Here is a 15,000-nt window from a genome sequence, read left to right as displayed (position 1 = left end):
GGGTAAAAGGGCAGTTGTTTTACAGACGGGGTAAAAGGACAGTTGTTTTACAGACGGGGTAAAAGGACAGTTGTTTTACAGACGGGTAAAAGGACAGTTGTTTTACAGACAGGGTAAAAGGGCAGTTGTTTTACAGACTGGGTAAAAGGACAGTTGTTTTACAGACTGGGTAAAAGGGCAGTTGTTTTACAGACGGGTAAAAGGGCAGTTGTTTTACAGACGGGGTAAAAGGGCAGTTGTTTTACAGACGGGTAAAAGGGCAGTTGTTTTACAGACGGGTAAAAGGGCAGTTGTTTTACAGACGGGGTAAAAGGGCAGTTGTTTTACAGACGGGGTAAAAGGGCAGTTGTTTTACAGACGGGTGAAAGGGCAGTTGTTTTACAGACGGGTAAAAGGGCAGTTGTTTTACAGACTGGGTAAACGGGCAGTTGTTTTACAGACGGGATAAAAGGGCAGTTGTTTTACAGACTGGGTAAAAGGGCAGTTGTTTTACAGACGGGGTAAAAGGGCAGTTGTTTTACAGACGGGGTAAAAGGGCAGTTGTTTTACAGACTGGGTAAAAGGGCAGTTGTTTTACAGACGGGTAAAAGGGCAGGGGCCGAAGCCCCCTTTGCTGTCTATGTGTGCACGTCCCTGTCTATGTGTGCTACAAGCTCGTAGTGCGGCACCGAGTGCCGCACTACGAGCTTGTAGATCTGATTTTTGAAAAATCATGAAAATGTGGCTCAAATCTTTGAATATACTGTATATTCTTTCAGAGCACGCACGCACGCACGCACGCGCACACACATGCATACATCAGGTCAATCCCCGTTCATTTTCCTCATATACTTTTCAGAAAGTATTTATTTAAAGACGTTTACGCCGCGGACAAAGCCAACTCTTGTCGTGACAAATCATGACAACAAACACAATTTTTAGGGCTGAACAAATAACGGCAGGTTACAACACTTTTTTTGTTGTTTTTCTCCTTTGTAATTATTTTGTTTGGTCCAAAATATTGTGTTTGATGTCATGATTTGCTTCGCTTATAAGGTCTTTAAATAAATACGTTTTGAAATGTCTATGAGGAAAAATGCATTGGGAACTATTTCCTGGGCCTGGCGTCGTCATGAAAGGGGGCGGGACTGCGACGCTCTATACACACAGACACGCACACGCATACATCAGGTCTGTGCATTGGGAAAAGGTGCCTGGATCTCCACAGAGGAGGAATGTTGGAGAGGAAGGATGTTCTGCTGCTGGATGCTCAGTCTCTTGCTTCCTGGAACCTTTGGCCTATTGTGTTGTGAGCTGAGCTGAGCTGTCTGGGGAAGATCCCTGGAAATAATTATTATAAAAACACAAGAGTCCTTGAGAGAAACTGACCGTAGTGTGTGTTCAGGATGTGAAACTGACCGCAGTCTGTGTTCAGGATGTGAAACTGACCGCAGTCTGTGTTCAGGATGTGAAACTGACCGCAGTCTGTGTTCAGGATGTGAAACTGACCGTAGTGTGTGTTCAGGATGTGAAACTGACCGCAGTCTGTGTTCAGGATGTGAAACTGACCGCAGTCTGTGTTCAGGATGTGAAACTGACCGTAGTGTGTGTTCAGGATCTGAAACTGACCGTAGTGTATGTAGTGACGTAGTCTTGTTTCTAAAGTGTAGTTGTTTATTTGGTCTTGTTTCTAAAGTGTAGTTGTTTATTTGGTCTTGTTTCTAAAGTGTAGTTTATTTGGTCTTGTTTCTAAAGTGTAGTTGTTTGTTTGGTCTTGTTTCTAAAGTGTAGTTGTTTATTTGGTCTTGTTTCTAAAGCGTAGTTGTTTATTTGGTCTTGTTTCTAAAGTGTAGTTGTTTATTTGGTCTTGTTTCTAAAGTGTAGTTGTTTATTTGGTCTTGTTTCTAAAGTGTAGTTGTTTATTTGGTCTTGTTTCTAAAGTGTAGTTGTTTATTTGGTTTTGTTTCTAAAGTGTAGTTGTTTATTTGGTCTTGTTTCTAAAGTGTAGTTGTTTATTTGGTCTTGTTTCTAAAGTGTAGTTGTTTATTTGGTCTTGTTTCTAAAGTGTAGTTGTTTATTTGGTCTTGTTTCTAAAGTGTAGTTGTTTATTTGGTCTTGATTCTAAAGTGTAGTTGTTTATTTGGTCTTGTTTCTAAAGTGTAGTTGTTTATTTGGTCTTGTTTCTAAAGTGTAGTTGTTTATTTGGTCTTGTTTCTAAAGCGTAGTTGTTTATTTGGTCTTGTTTCTAAAGCGTAGTTGTTTATTTGGTCTTGTTTCTAAAGTGTAGTTGTTTATTTGGTCTTGTTTCTAAAGTGTAGTTGTTTATTTGGTCTTGTTTCTAAAGTGTAGTTGTTTATTTGGTCTTGTTTCTAAAGTGTAGTTGTTTATTTGGGCTTGTTTCTAAAGTGTAGTTGTTTATTTGGGCTTGTTTCTAAAGTGTAGTTGTTTATTTGGTCTTGTTTCTAAAGTGTAGTTGTTTATTTGGTCTTGTTTCTAAAGTGTAGTTGTTTATTTGGTCTTGTTTCTAAAGTGTAGTTGTTTATTTGGTCTTGTTTCTAAAGTGTAGTTGTTTATTTGGTCTTGTTTCTAAAGTGTAGTTGTTTATTTGGTCTTGTTTCTAAAGTGTAGTTGTTTATTTGGTCTTGTTTCTAAAGTGTAGTTGTTTATTTGGTCTTGTTTCTAAAGTGTAGTTGTTTATTTGGTCTTGTTTCTAAAGTGTAGTTGTTTATTTGGTCTTGTTTCTAAAGTGTAGTTGTTTATTTGGTCTTGTTTCTAAAGTGTAGTTGTTTATTTGGGCTTGTTTCTAAAGTGTAGTTGTTTATTTGGTCTTGTTTCTAAAGTGTAGTTGTTTATTTGGTCTTGTTTCTAAAGTGTAGTTGTTTATTTGGTCTTGTTTCTAAAGTGTAGTTGTTTATTTGGTCTTGTTTCTAAAGTGTAGTTGTTTATTTGGTCTTGTTTCTAAAGTGTAGTTGTTTATTTGGTCTTGTTTCTAAAGTGTAGTTGTTTATTTGGTCTTGTTTCTAAAGTGTAGTTGTTTATTTGGTCTTGTTTCTAAAGTGTAGTTGTTTATTTGGTCTTGTTTCTAAAGTGTAGTTGTTTATTTGGTCTTGTTTCTAAAGTGTAGTTGTTTATTTGGTCTTGTTTCTAAAGTGTAGTTGTTTATTTGGTCTTGTTTCTAAAGTGTAGTTGTTTATTTGGTCTTGTTTCTAAAGTGTAGTTGTTTATTTGGTCTTGTTTCTAAAGTGTAGTTGTTTATTTGGTCTTGTTTCTAAAGTGTAGTTGTTTATTTGGTCTTGTTTCTAAAGTGTAGTTGTTTATTTGGTCTTGTTTCTAAAGTGTAGTTGTTTATTTGGTCTTGTTTCTAAAGTGTAGTTGTTTATTTGGTCTTGTTTCTAAAGTGTAGTTGTTTATTTGGTCTTGTTTCTAAAGTGTAGTTGTTTATTTGGTCTTGTTTCTAAAGTGTAGTTGTTTACTTGGTCTTGTTTCTAAAGTGTAGTTGTTTATTTGGTCTTGTTTCTAAAGTGTAGTTGTTTATTTGGTCTTGTTTCTAAAGTGTAGTTGTTTATTTGGTCTTGTTTCTAAAGTGTAGTTGTTTATTTGGTCTTGTTTCTAAAGTGTAGTTGTTTATTTGGGCTTGTTTCTAAAGTGTAGTTGTTTACTTGGTCTTGTTTCTAAAGTGTAGTTGTTTATTTGGGCTTGTTTCTAAAGTGTAGTTGTTTATTTGGTCTTGTTTCTAAAGTGTAGTTGTTTATTTGGTCTTGTTTCTAAAGTGTAGTTGTTTATTTGGTCTTGTTTCTAAAGTGTAGTTGTTTATTTGGTCTTGTTTCTAAAGTGTAGTTGTTTATTTGGGCTTGTTTCTAAAGTGTAGTTGTTTACTTGGTCTTGTTTCTAAAGTGTAGTTGTTTATTTGGTCTTGTTTCTAAAGTGTAGTTGTTTATTTGGTCTTGTTTCTAAAGTGTAGTTGTTTATTTGGTCTTGTTTCTAAAGTGTAGTTGTTTATTTGGTCTTGTTTCTAAAGTGTAGTTGTTTATTTGGTCTTGTTTCTAAAGTGTAGTTGTTTATTTGGTCTTGTTTCTAAAGTGTAGTTGTTTATTTGGTCTTGTTTTTAAAGTGTAGTTGTTTATTTGGTCTTGTTTTTAAAGTGTAGTTGTTTATTTGGTCTTGTTTCTAAAGTGTAGTTGTTTATTTGGTCTTGTTTCTAAAGTGTAGTTGTTTATTTGGTCTTGTTTCTAAAGTGTAGTTGTTTATTTGGGCTTGTTTCTAAAGTGTAGTTGTTTACTTGGTCTTGTTTCTAAAGTGTAGTTGTTTATTTGGTCTTGTTTCTAAAGTGTAGTTGTTTATTTGGTCTTGTTTCTAAAGTGTAGTTGTTTATTTGGTCTTGTTTCTAAAGTGTAGTTGTTTATTTGGTCTTGTTTCTAAAGTGTAGTTGTTTATTTGGGCTTGTTTCTAAAGTGTAGTTGTTTACTTGGTCTTGTTTCTAAAGTGTAGTTGTTTATTTGGGCTTGTTTCTAAAGTGTAGTTGTTTATTTGGTCTTGTTTCTAAAGTGTAGTTGTTTATTTGGTCTTGTTTCTAAAGTGTAGTTGTTTATTTGGTCTTGTTTCTAAAGTGTAGTTGTTTATTTGGTCTTGTTTCTAAAGTGTAGTTGTTTATTTGGGCTTGTTTCTAAAGTGTAGTTGTTTACTTGGTCTTGTTTCTAAAGTGTAGTTGTTTATTTGGGCTTGTTTCTAAAGTGTAGTTGTTTATTTGGTCTTGTTTCTAAAGTGTAGTTGTTTATTTGGTCTTGTTTCTAAAGTGTAGTTGTTTATTTGGTCTTGTTTCTAAAGTGTAGTTGTTTATTTGGGCTTGTTTCTAAAGTGTAGTTGTTTATTTGGGCTTGTTTCTAAAGTGTAGTTGTTTACTTGGTCTTGTTTCTAAAGTGTAGTTGTTTATTTGGGCTTGTTTCTAAAGTGTAGTTGTTTATTTGGGCTTGTTTCTAAAGTGTAGTTGTTTACTTGGTCTTGTTTCTAAAGTGTAGTTGTTTATTTGGGCTTGTTTCTAAAGTGTAGTTGTTTATTTGGTCTTGTTTCTAAAGTGTAGTTGTTTATTTGGTCTTGTTTCTAAAGTGTAGTTGTTTATTTGGTCTTGTTTCTAAAGTGTAGTTGTTTATTTGGTCTTGTTTCTAAAGTGTAGTTGTTTATTTGGTCTTGTTTCTAAATTGTAGTTGTTTATTTGGTCTTGTTTCTAAAGTGTAGTTGTTTATTTGGTCTTGTTTCTAAAGTGTAGTTGTTTATTTGGTCTTGTTTCTAAAGTGTAGTTGTTTATTTGGTCTTGTTTCTAAAGTGTAGTTGTTTATTTGGGCTTGTTTCTAAAGTGTAGTTGTTTATTTGGTCTTGTTTCCTAATTTCATTTAAACCAGTGCGTTGTTCTCAAACATCTTCATGTCATAGACCCCCTCAAATGAATATGTATTTGTCCACGTCGGACAAATACCCCCCCCACACACACACACACACACACACACACACACACACACACACACACACACACACACACACACACACACACACACACACACACACACACACCATCTAAATATAAGCCGCACCAGGGAGGTTAAATCAACTAACAACAAGCGTGTTGTGTTTGTGTTGCTCTGACAGCTTCCCCGCGTCGTGGACAACTATGCGGACGGAGTCGACCTTCACTTCTGGGGCGACGTTATGTCCAACGCTCCGGAGAAACTGCAGGAGGTAACGACCTGGTCCAGGGTTGATGCCGTCGACTGAAACTAAGACGGAAAATGTTCTTCGACTACTTTTTTTTCCACTGACGAAAACTAAATATAAACTACATGAAAATTAAGCTATGATGACTAGAACTAGAGGCTAAATATATTGACAATTTTGTCGACAAATAAAAACTGGACTAAAATGTTAGGAAGGTGCTAGTGGACAAGAGATCCAGTATTTGTCATTTTACACTTGCATGCACTTGCATGCTGAATATTGCCGATCTACAAGCTCACAACCCCCCTCCCCCCCACCCATCCCCCCCCACCTCTTTCACTTCCAACGCGCCTCCGTTCAAATAGATAGCGGCCATTCGGTATATTTTTAGCTCTCAGGAAGAGCGTCGTTTCCCGTGTGCTTGCATTCGTACGCAGACACGCAGACAGGGGGGCTGGGGGGCAGGGGACTGGGGGCCAGGGGGTGGGGGGATTGGGGGGCGGGGGGGTGGATATAATTTATTTTAGTGCGTACGAGGAAGACTAAATCCAGCGCAGGCTCCTTAAAACACATACATCACGGAATCCGTGTTGGTGACAGCCCTGACAGTGGAAGAACGGGTGATTGTTGTGTTTGCGCACGCACGCACGCACGCACGCACGCACGCACGCACGCACGCACGCACGCACGCACGCACGCACTCACCCCAGTGAACAATGTGCGTTTCTTTTGCTCTGTCGGTATCTGATACTACCCCCCCTGGCCAGCCGGGGCGCCTGATGGAGGGGAAAGGAACTGGTCAGAATAACATGTCCCTTCCACGCCCTGTCAGGTGAAAAGAAGCAGCTTGGACTCCTCATGCATAGAAGGAGGCATGAGGTCAGTCCGCTGCCCCCCCAGGTTGGCAGAGGAAGTGTCATGGATTACATTAGATAATTGATTGAAAAGAAATGGGTTACAAAATTGTGGGATAAAAATTATAAAAAAAACAAAGCCATGATAACTAAAACCGCGACGACATATTACTGACAATTTCGTCAACAAATAAAACCTAGACTGAAATGTGTCGGAGGGACTAGTGGGAAGGTCATTTCATGTTTGGTTTCGCTCTGAAACTATCAGATCTACAAGCTCACAGCTGCTACGCGTTGTGAGCTTGCAGATCGGCAATTTTCAGCGTGCAATGAAGTGTAAAATATGTCAACATAAATGTCAGTCGACAAAATCAACTGCAGATTTAGTCGACAATTTAGTCGGGTCTAAAACCAGACCAAACTCTAAAAACACGACTGAAATATGAACTAAATCTAAACTTGCTGTCAAAATCAACACTGTTGTCGACTAAAACTATGACAAAAAATGTTCGTCGACTACCTTTTTTCACTGATGAAAACTAAATTAAAACTAAGCTATGATGACTAAAACTGAGACTAAATATACTGACAATTTCGTCAACAAATACAATCTAGACTAAAATGTTCGGAAGGGAATAGTGGACAAGAGATCCAGTATAAACACATTTTAGCCGATTAAATCAACTAAGATTTTGTTGAGTAAAATCTAAACTAAAACTAGACTAACACTAAAACATGATTCCAGGGGACTAAAATGTGACTTAAAACTAAATGAAAAACTATTCAAAAGACTGACTAAAAACAAAAAAAATATCAAATTTTGCTGCCACCACCATGTCCCACCTCAGCTCTTCCAGAGGTCCAGTTCCAGGGACCTTCTCCGGACGATGGCGCCCCTCTTCGGGAGCGGCGAGCCTCCGTCTCTGGGCCGTCTGACGGCGGCCGCCTCGGGCCTGGCGTGCGGCTACAGCCAGGGGGCGTTCTCCCGCGTGGCGTCGCTCAACTGGTACGAGGACAACAACTACAAGGCCTTCCTGGGCATCAACGGCACCGAGACGCACAGCCAGTACTCCTACGACCACAGTACCAGTATGTATAAATATATACTAACGCCACACAGCCAGTACTCCTACGACCACAGTACCAGTATGTATAAATATACTAACACCACACAGTCAGTACTCCTACGACCACAGTACCAGTATGTATAAATATATACTAACACCACACAGTCAGTACTCCTATGACCACAGTACCAGTATGTATAAATATACTAACACCACACAGCCAGTATTCCTACGACCACAGTACTAGTATGTATAAATATATACTAACACAGTACCAGTATGTATAAATATATACTAACACAGTACCAGTATGTATAAATATATACTAACACACTACCAGTATGTATAAATATATACTAACACAGTACCAGTATGTATAAATATATACTAACACACTACCAGTATGTATAAATATATACTAACACCACACAGCCAGTATTCCTACGACCACAGTACCAGTATGTATAAATATATACTAACACAGTACCAGTATGTATAAATATATACTAACACAGTACCAGTATGTATAAATATACTAACACCACACAGCCAGTACTCCTACGACCACAGTACCAGTATGTATAAATATACTAACACCACACAGCCAGTATTCCTACGACCACAGTACCAGTATGTATAAATATATACTAACACAGTACCAGTATGTATAAATATATACTAACACCACACGGCCAGTACTCCTACGACCACAGTACCAGTATGTATAAATATATACTAACACACTACCAGTATGTATAAATATATACTAACACCACACGGCCAGTACTCCTATGACCACAGTACCAGTATGTATAAATATATACTAACACAGTACTAGTATCTATAAATATATACTAACACAGTACCAGTATGTATAAATATATACTACCACAGTACCAGTATGTATAAATATATACTAACACAGTACCAGTATGTATAAATTTATACTAACACAGTACCAGTATGTATAAATATATACTAACACCACACAGCCAGTACTCCTACGACCACAGTACCAGTATGTATAAATATATACTAACACCACACAGCCAGTACTCCTACGACCACAGTACCAGTATGTATAAATATACTAACACCACACAGTCAGTACTCCTATGACCACAGTACCAGTATGTATAAATATATACTAACACAGTACCAGTATGTATAAATATATACTAACACAGTACCAGTATGTATAAATATATACTAACACCACACAGCCAGTACTCCTACGACCACAGTACCAGTATGTATAAATATATACTAACACCACACAGCCAGTACTCCTACGACCACAGTACCAGTATGTATAAATATATACTAACACAGTACCAGTATGTATAAATATATACTAACACCACACAGCCAGTACTCCTACGACCACAGTACCAGTATGTATAAATATATACTAACACCACACAGCCAGTACTCCTACGACCACAGTACCAGTATGTATAAATATATACTAACACCACACAGCCAGTACTCCTACGACCACAGTACCAGTATGTATAAATATATACTAACACCACACAGTCAGTACTCCTACGACCACAGTACCAGTATGTATAAATATACTAACACCACACAGTCAGTACTCCTACGACCACAGTACCAGTATGTATAAATATATACTAACACAGTACCAGTATGTATAAATATATACTAACACAGTACCAGTATCTATAAATATATACTAACACAGTACCAGTATGTATAAATATATACTAACACAGTACCAGTATGTATAAATATATACTAACACAGTACCAGTATGTATAAATATATACTAACACAGTACCAGTATGTATAAATATATACTAACACATTACCAGTATGTATAAATATATACTAACACAGTACCAGTATGTATAAATATATACTAACACAGTACCAGTATGTATAAATATATACTAACACAGTACCAGTATGTATAAATATATACTAACACAGTACCAGTATGTATAAATATATACTAACACAGTACCAGTATGTATAAATATATACTAACACAGTACCAGTATGTATAAATATATACTAACACAGTACCAGTATGTATACATATATACTAACACAGTACCAGTATGTATAAATATATACTAACACCACACAGCCAGTACTCCTACGACCACAGTACCAGTATGTATATACTAACACTAACATACTAACACCAGTACCATATCTTACAAGTATGATCGAACCCTACAAACCCTCCCGCGCACTCAGATCAGCCAACGCAGGGAAGCTGGAAGTACCTTCACTAAAAACCCCGGGACAACGCTCCACACGTCCCAAACTCTTCTCCCTTCTGGCCCCAAAACTCTGGAATGCACTTCCCATCACAATCAGAACTTTAGCCTCACTCCCAATCTTCCGCCGTAGTCTGAAAACCCACCTCTTCAGACTCCATCATGGCCCGTAGCACTTACCCTAGCCTAACCCCTTAGATAGCACTTCATGTAGACTTAGATAGCATTTTATACAGACTTATAGCATCATTACGTAGACATCACTAGAATTGTATTTTATGTAGTCATAGCACTTTATAGTATATATGCATAGTATAATATAGTATAGTATATATACGTTCTTAGCTTACGCATGTTTCATGATAACTACTTTTATGTGATGTATGCCTTGCTTTTTGTTATTGCTTAAATGTAAGTCGCTCTGGATTAAGAGCGTCTGATAAATGCCTAAATTGTAAATTGGAGTACAGTACAATCACACCAGTATAGATTTCAGTCATTTGGATTCTGGAGATGCCGCCTAGCATTTCTTCTATTTCAAGCATATAAAGCGAATCTCCATTCTACAAGCTCTTGTAGAATGGCCTGGACTACAATTCCCATAATGCTTTGGTGCACTGCTCCTCCTTGTGGATAGGGGGAGGGCTGACTTACTGAGACAACATGTAGTGAGCCCCGGTGTCCATGACATCATGGAGTCCATGGACAACTTTGAAAACTTTTAAATACCTAAAAACACATTTTATTACCCACATAAAAACCCAAGGAACGTGTTTCTTGTCTCCCGAACATCATTAAAATAAGATCTGGTTGCAAAAAGTGGAAAAATATTGAGTGTTTTATCCAACACTGCTTCTCCCAAACTCTTCTCCCTTCTGGCTCCAAAACTATGGAATGAACTTCCCATTACAGTCAGAACTACAGACTCACTCCCAATCTAAACTATGGAATGAACTGCCCATTACAGTCAGAACTACAGACTCACTCCCAATCTAAACTATGGAATGATTGATTGATTGAAGAATGTATTAACAGTTTGCAGAATTACAGTACATTTCAAGCACAAACTCAATACAAAGGCTGTTAACTGTGAGTGGACGACCCAATTAAGCATTACACTTGTTTCCAATAGGGTCCACCATGTTCAAATCATCAAAACATTTAGAGACGTACAAATAGACACTTCTATAGACAGAACAGGAATTCATCATAAAGGAGGTAAAAAGGGAAAAGAAACATATACAGTGAGGGAAAAAAAGGGGTGGGCGGTGGGGGGGATTCACGTTCAGCTCCGTTAATTTGTTTGTTTTCCTTGGAGGAGCTGCGTTGGGTCCCCAAGTCGGCTCCGTGGCCGTACCTTGAGTTGGCTGTGTGGCCGTGACCGTAACGAATGAACTTCCCATTACAGTCAGAACTACAGACTCACTCCCAATCTAAACTATGGAATGAACTTCCCATTACAGTCAGAACTACAGACTCACTCCCAATCTAAACTATGGAATGAACTTCCCATTACAGTCAGAACTACAGACTCACTCCCAATCTAAACTATGGAATGAACTTCCCATTACAGTCAGAACTACAGACTCACTCCCAATCTAAACTATGGAATGAACTTCCCATTACAGTCAGAACTACAGACTCACTCCCAATCTAAACTATGGAATGAACTTCCCATTGCAGTCAGAACTACAGACTCACTCCCAATCTAAACTATGGAATGAACTTCCCATTACAGTCAGAACTGCAGCCTCACTCCCAAATCTTCTGCCGTAGTCTGAAAACCCACCTCTTCAGACTTCATCTTAGCACCGTAGCACTTGCCCTAGCCTCGACGACCTTACAGGCGTACGCAGAGGCTCAACTTATGTAACTTAGATAGGATTTTATGAAGACATAGCACTCTATAGTATATGCATAGTTTCATTATATAGATATTCCACTGTTAGGTTCTTAGCTTGCGTATGGCTCTTGATGACTATTTTTGTCTCCACCAGGCCGAAGGCATGGGGAGAAAGTATGTTTTGCACTCCGTCCGTCCGTCCGTCCGTGTGTCCGTCCGTGTGTCCGTGTGTCCGTCCGTGTGTCCGTCTGTGAACAGCTAATCTATGGCACCGTTGGCTTGATCGCAGCCATACTCTGCACACACACTCCCTGAATGCCAGAGCTGAACCTCTGCTCCAAAGTTTTCACATTGGCCTGTTATAGCGCCACCAGGAGGCCGCTTTGTGCAAAACAAATGTTTTGACAGTAAACCTACAGATTTTGTCCAAACAATACGCAAATTGGTACACAGTCTCTCTAGAGCCATTCAACGAAACGGATCTTTCAGATTTTTCAGACTCCATCCTGATTGGCTCAGATTGGCTTCCAAAGTTCGCAGGAGTGCTCCGTTTCAAACAAAATGCTGCAAATCATGAACACATTGTGTGATTTCCGTGAAATTTTGCACGCACATTCCCACTAGGCCGAGGAAGAAATGCCACTGGAATATTTTCAACTCAGCCTCATGGTGGCGCTATAACTGGCCGATTTGTGTTTTTACCTATAACTGCACCGATCTGTGTAAAACCATGTATGCACACTCCCTAGAGGCCAAGGAAAAACCTTTGCCTAGAATTTTTCACATCTGCTCTTTATAGCGCCACCAGGAGGCCGACATGTGTAAAACACATTTTCTAATATTACTCCTTCAGATTTTATCCAAATTTCACGCAAATTGGTACACATGCTCTCCATAGTCATGTGATCAAGTGATTTGTTTGATGTCTCATAATTATCCATCCTGATTGGCTACGATTGGCTTCTAGGGTTTTCTGGAGTAACCCGAAAACGCAGCGTCCGATTGCGGTGAAACTGTGCATGCCTATTCCCACCACTAGGCTGAGGAAGAAATGCCACTTGACAGTTTTCAAATCAGCCTCATGGTGGCGCTACAACAGGCCAAGTCGCGACACACACACACACAAAAAAACCCAAATAAACATGTTTATATTACTCACACTCACACACACTCCTATCCTCCTGGTGGAGACCTGTGCCCAGAAGGGCACTTTTTCTATTTTTATGTATGTGATGTATTACCATGTGTTCTTGCTCACTGTAAATCGCTCTGGATTAAGAGCGTCTGCTAAATGCCACATGTCCTCATGTCCTTACAATTTAGGCATTTAGCAGACGCTCTTAATCCAGAGCGACTTACATTAAGCAATTACAAAAGCATGGCATACATCACATATATAAAAAGTAGTTATCATGAATCATGCGTAGACTAAGAACGTAACAGTGGAGTATCTATGTAAACTATACATACTATACTATATAATATATTATACATGTGTACTATAAAGTGCTATGACTACATAAAGTGCAATTCTAGAGCTGTCTACGTAACAAGCTATAAGTCTGTTTAAAATACTATCTAAGTCTACATAATGTGCTATCTAAGGGGCTAGGCTAGGGCAAGTGCTACGGGCCATGGTGGAGTCTGAAGAGGTGGGTTTTCAGACTACGGCGGAAGATTGGGAGTGAGGCTGCCGTTCTGACTGTGATGGGAAGTGCATTCCATAGTTTTGGAGCCAGAAGGGAGAAGAGTTTGGGACGTGTGGAGCGTTGTCCCGGCGTTTTTAGTGAAGGTACCTCCAGCTTCCCTGCGTTGGCTGATCTGAGTGCGCGGGAGGGTTTGTAGGGTACGATCATACTTGTGAGATATGGGGGGGCCATGCCTTTGGTTGCTTTGAATGCCAGCATCAGAGTTTTGTATTCTGTGCGGGCAGCGACCGGGAGCCAATGGAGGGAGCGGAGAAGGGGGGTGACGTGTGAGAATTTTGGCTGGTTGAAGACCAAGCGGGCTGCGGCATTTTGGATCAGTTGGAGGGGCTTAAGTGCACATGCCGGTAGGCCAGTAAGGAGGGAGTTACAATAGTCAAGTTTTGACAAGACTGTTGTCTGGATTAGGAGCTGGGCTCCTTATCCCCATGTCTTTGCCCCTTTGTCCCTGTGTTCCCGTGTCCCTGTGTCTTTGTCCCTGTGTCCCTGTGTCTGTGTCCCCCTGTGTCCTTATCTCTGTGTGTGTCCCTGTGTCCTTATCTCTGTGTGTCTCCCTGTGTCCCTGTGTCCTTATCTCTGTGTGTCTCCCTGTGTCCTTATCTCTGTGTGTCTCCCTGTGTCCCTGTGTCCTTATATCTGTGTGTCTCCCTGTGTCCTTATCTCTGTGTGTCTCCCTGTGTCCCTGTGTCCTTATATCTGTGTGTGTCCCTGTGTCCCTGTGTCCTTATCTCTGTGTGTCTCCCTGTGTCCCTGTGTCCTTATATCTGTGTGTCTCCCTGTGTCCTTATCTCTGTGTGTCTCCCTGTGTCCCTGTGTCCTTATATCTGTGTGTCTCCCTGTGTCCTTATCTCTGTGTGTCTCCCTGTGTCCCTGTGTCCTTATCTCTGTGTGTCTCCCTGTGTCCCTGTGTCCTTATCTCTGTGTGTCTCCCTGTGTCCCTGTGTCCTTATCTCTGTGTGTCTCCCTGTGTCCCTGTGTCCTTATCTCTGTGTGTCTCCCTGTGTCCCTGTGTCCTTATATCTGTGTGTGTCCCTGTGTCCCTGTGTCCTTATCTCTGTGTGTCTCCCTGTGTCCCTGTGTCCTTATCTCTGTGTGTCTCCCTGTGTCCCTGTGTCCTTATATCTGTGTGTCTCCCTGTGTCCCTGTGTCCTTATCTCTGTGTGTCTCCCTGTGTCCCTGTGTCCTTATCTCTGTGTGTCTCCCTGTGTCCCTGTGTCCTTATCTATGTGTGTCTGTGTCCCCCTGTGTCCTTATCTCTGTGTGTCTCCCTGTGTCCCTGTGTCCTTATCTCTGTGTGTCTCCCTGTGTCCCTGTGTCCTTATCTATGTGTGTCTCCCTGTGTCCCTGTGTCCTTATCTCTGTGTGTCTCCCTGTGTCCCTGTGTCCTTATCTCTGTGTGTCTCCCTGTGTCCCTGTGTCCTTATCTCTGTGTGTCTCCCTGTGTCCCTGTGTCCTTATCTCTGTGTGTCTCCCTGTCCTGCAGCTCCATTCTGCAACACGCTGATGGAGGAGCTTCACGCCAACCCTCTGACCAGGATAGTGTGGAGCTCCATGAAGCCCCTGGTGATGGGGAGGGTCCTCTACACCCCCGAC

General features: G+C 40.1%; 1 protein-coding gene across 1 annotated transcript in view; it reads left to right on the top strand.

Annotated features, from left to right (window-relative positions):
* The window catches only part of LOC306912809 (retinal-specific phospholipid-transporting ATPase ABCA4-like), a gene marked incomplete at its 3' end in the record, with an annotated part of 193,394 nt that overhangs the window by 18,910 nt on the left and 159,484 nt on the right, over positions 1-15,000 (top strand). Inside the window, exons 7-9 of the mRNA XM_079489265.1 lie at positions 5,620-5,709; positions 7,388-7,628; positions 14,891-15,000. The exon at positions 14,891-15,000 is cut by the window's right edge and continues 30 nt beyond it. Of these exons, the coding sequence (XP_079345391.1) occupies positions 5,620-5,709; positions 7,388-7,628; positions 14,891-15,000 (441 nt within the window). The remainder of the gene's footprint in view (positions 1-5,619; positions 5,710-7,387; positions 7,629-14,890) is intronic.

The sequence above is a fragment of the Electrona antarctica genome (assembly GCF_951216825.1).
Source record: "Electrona antarctica genome assembly, chromosome: 20".
In the NCBI taxonomy this organism is placed as follows: Eukaryota; Metazoa; Chordata; class Actinopteri; order Myctophiformes; family Myctophidae; genus Electrona; species Electrona antarctica.
The sequence above is the reverse complement of the archived record's forward strand: the minus strand, read 5'-3'. Positions and strand labels throughout refer to the sequence as shown.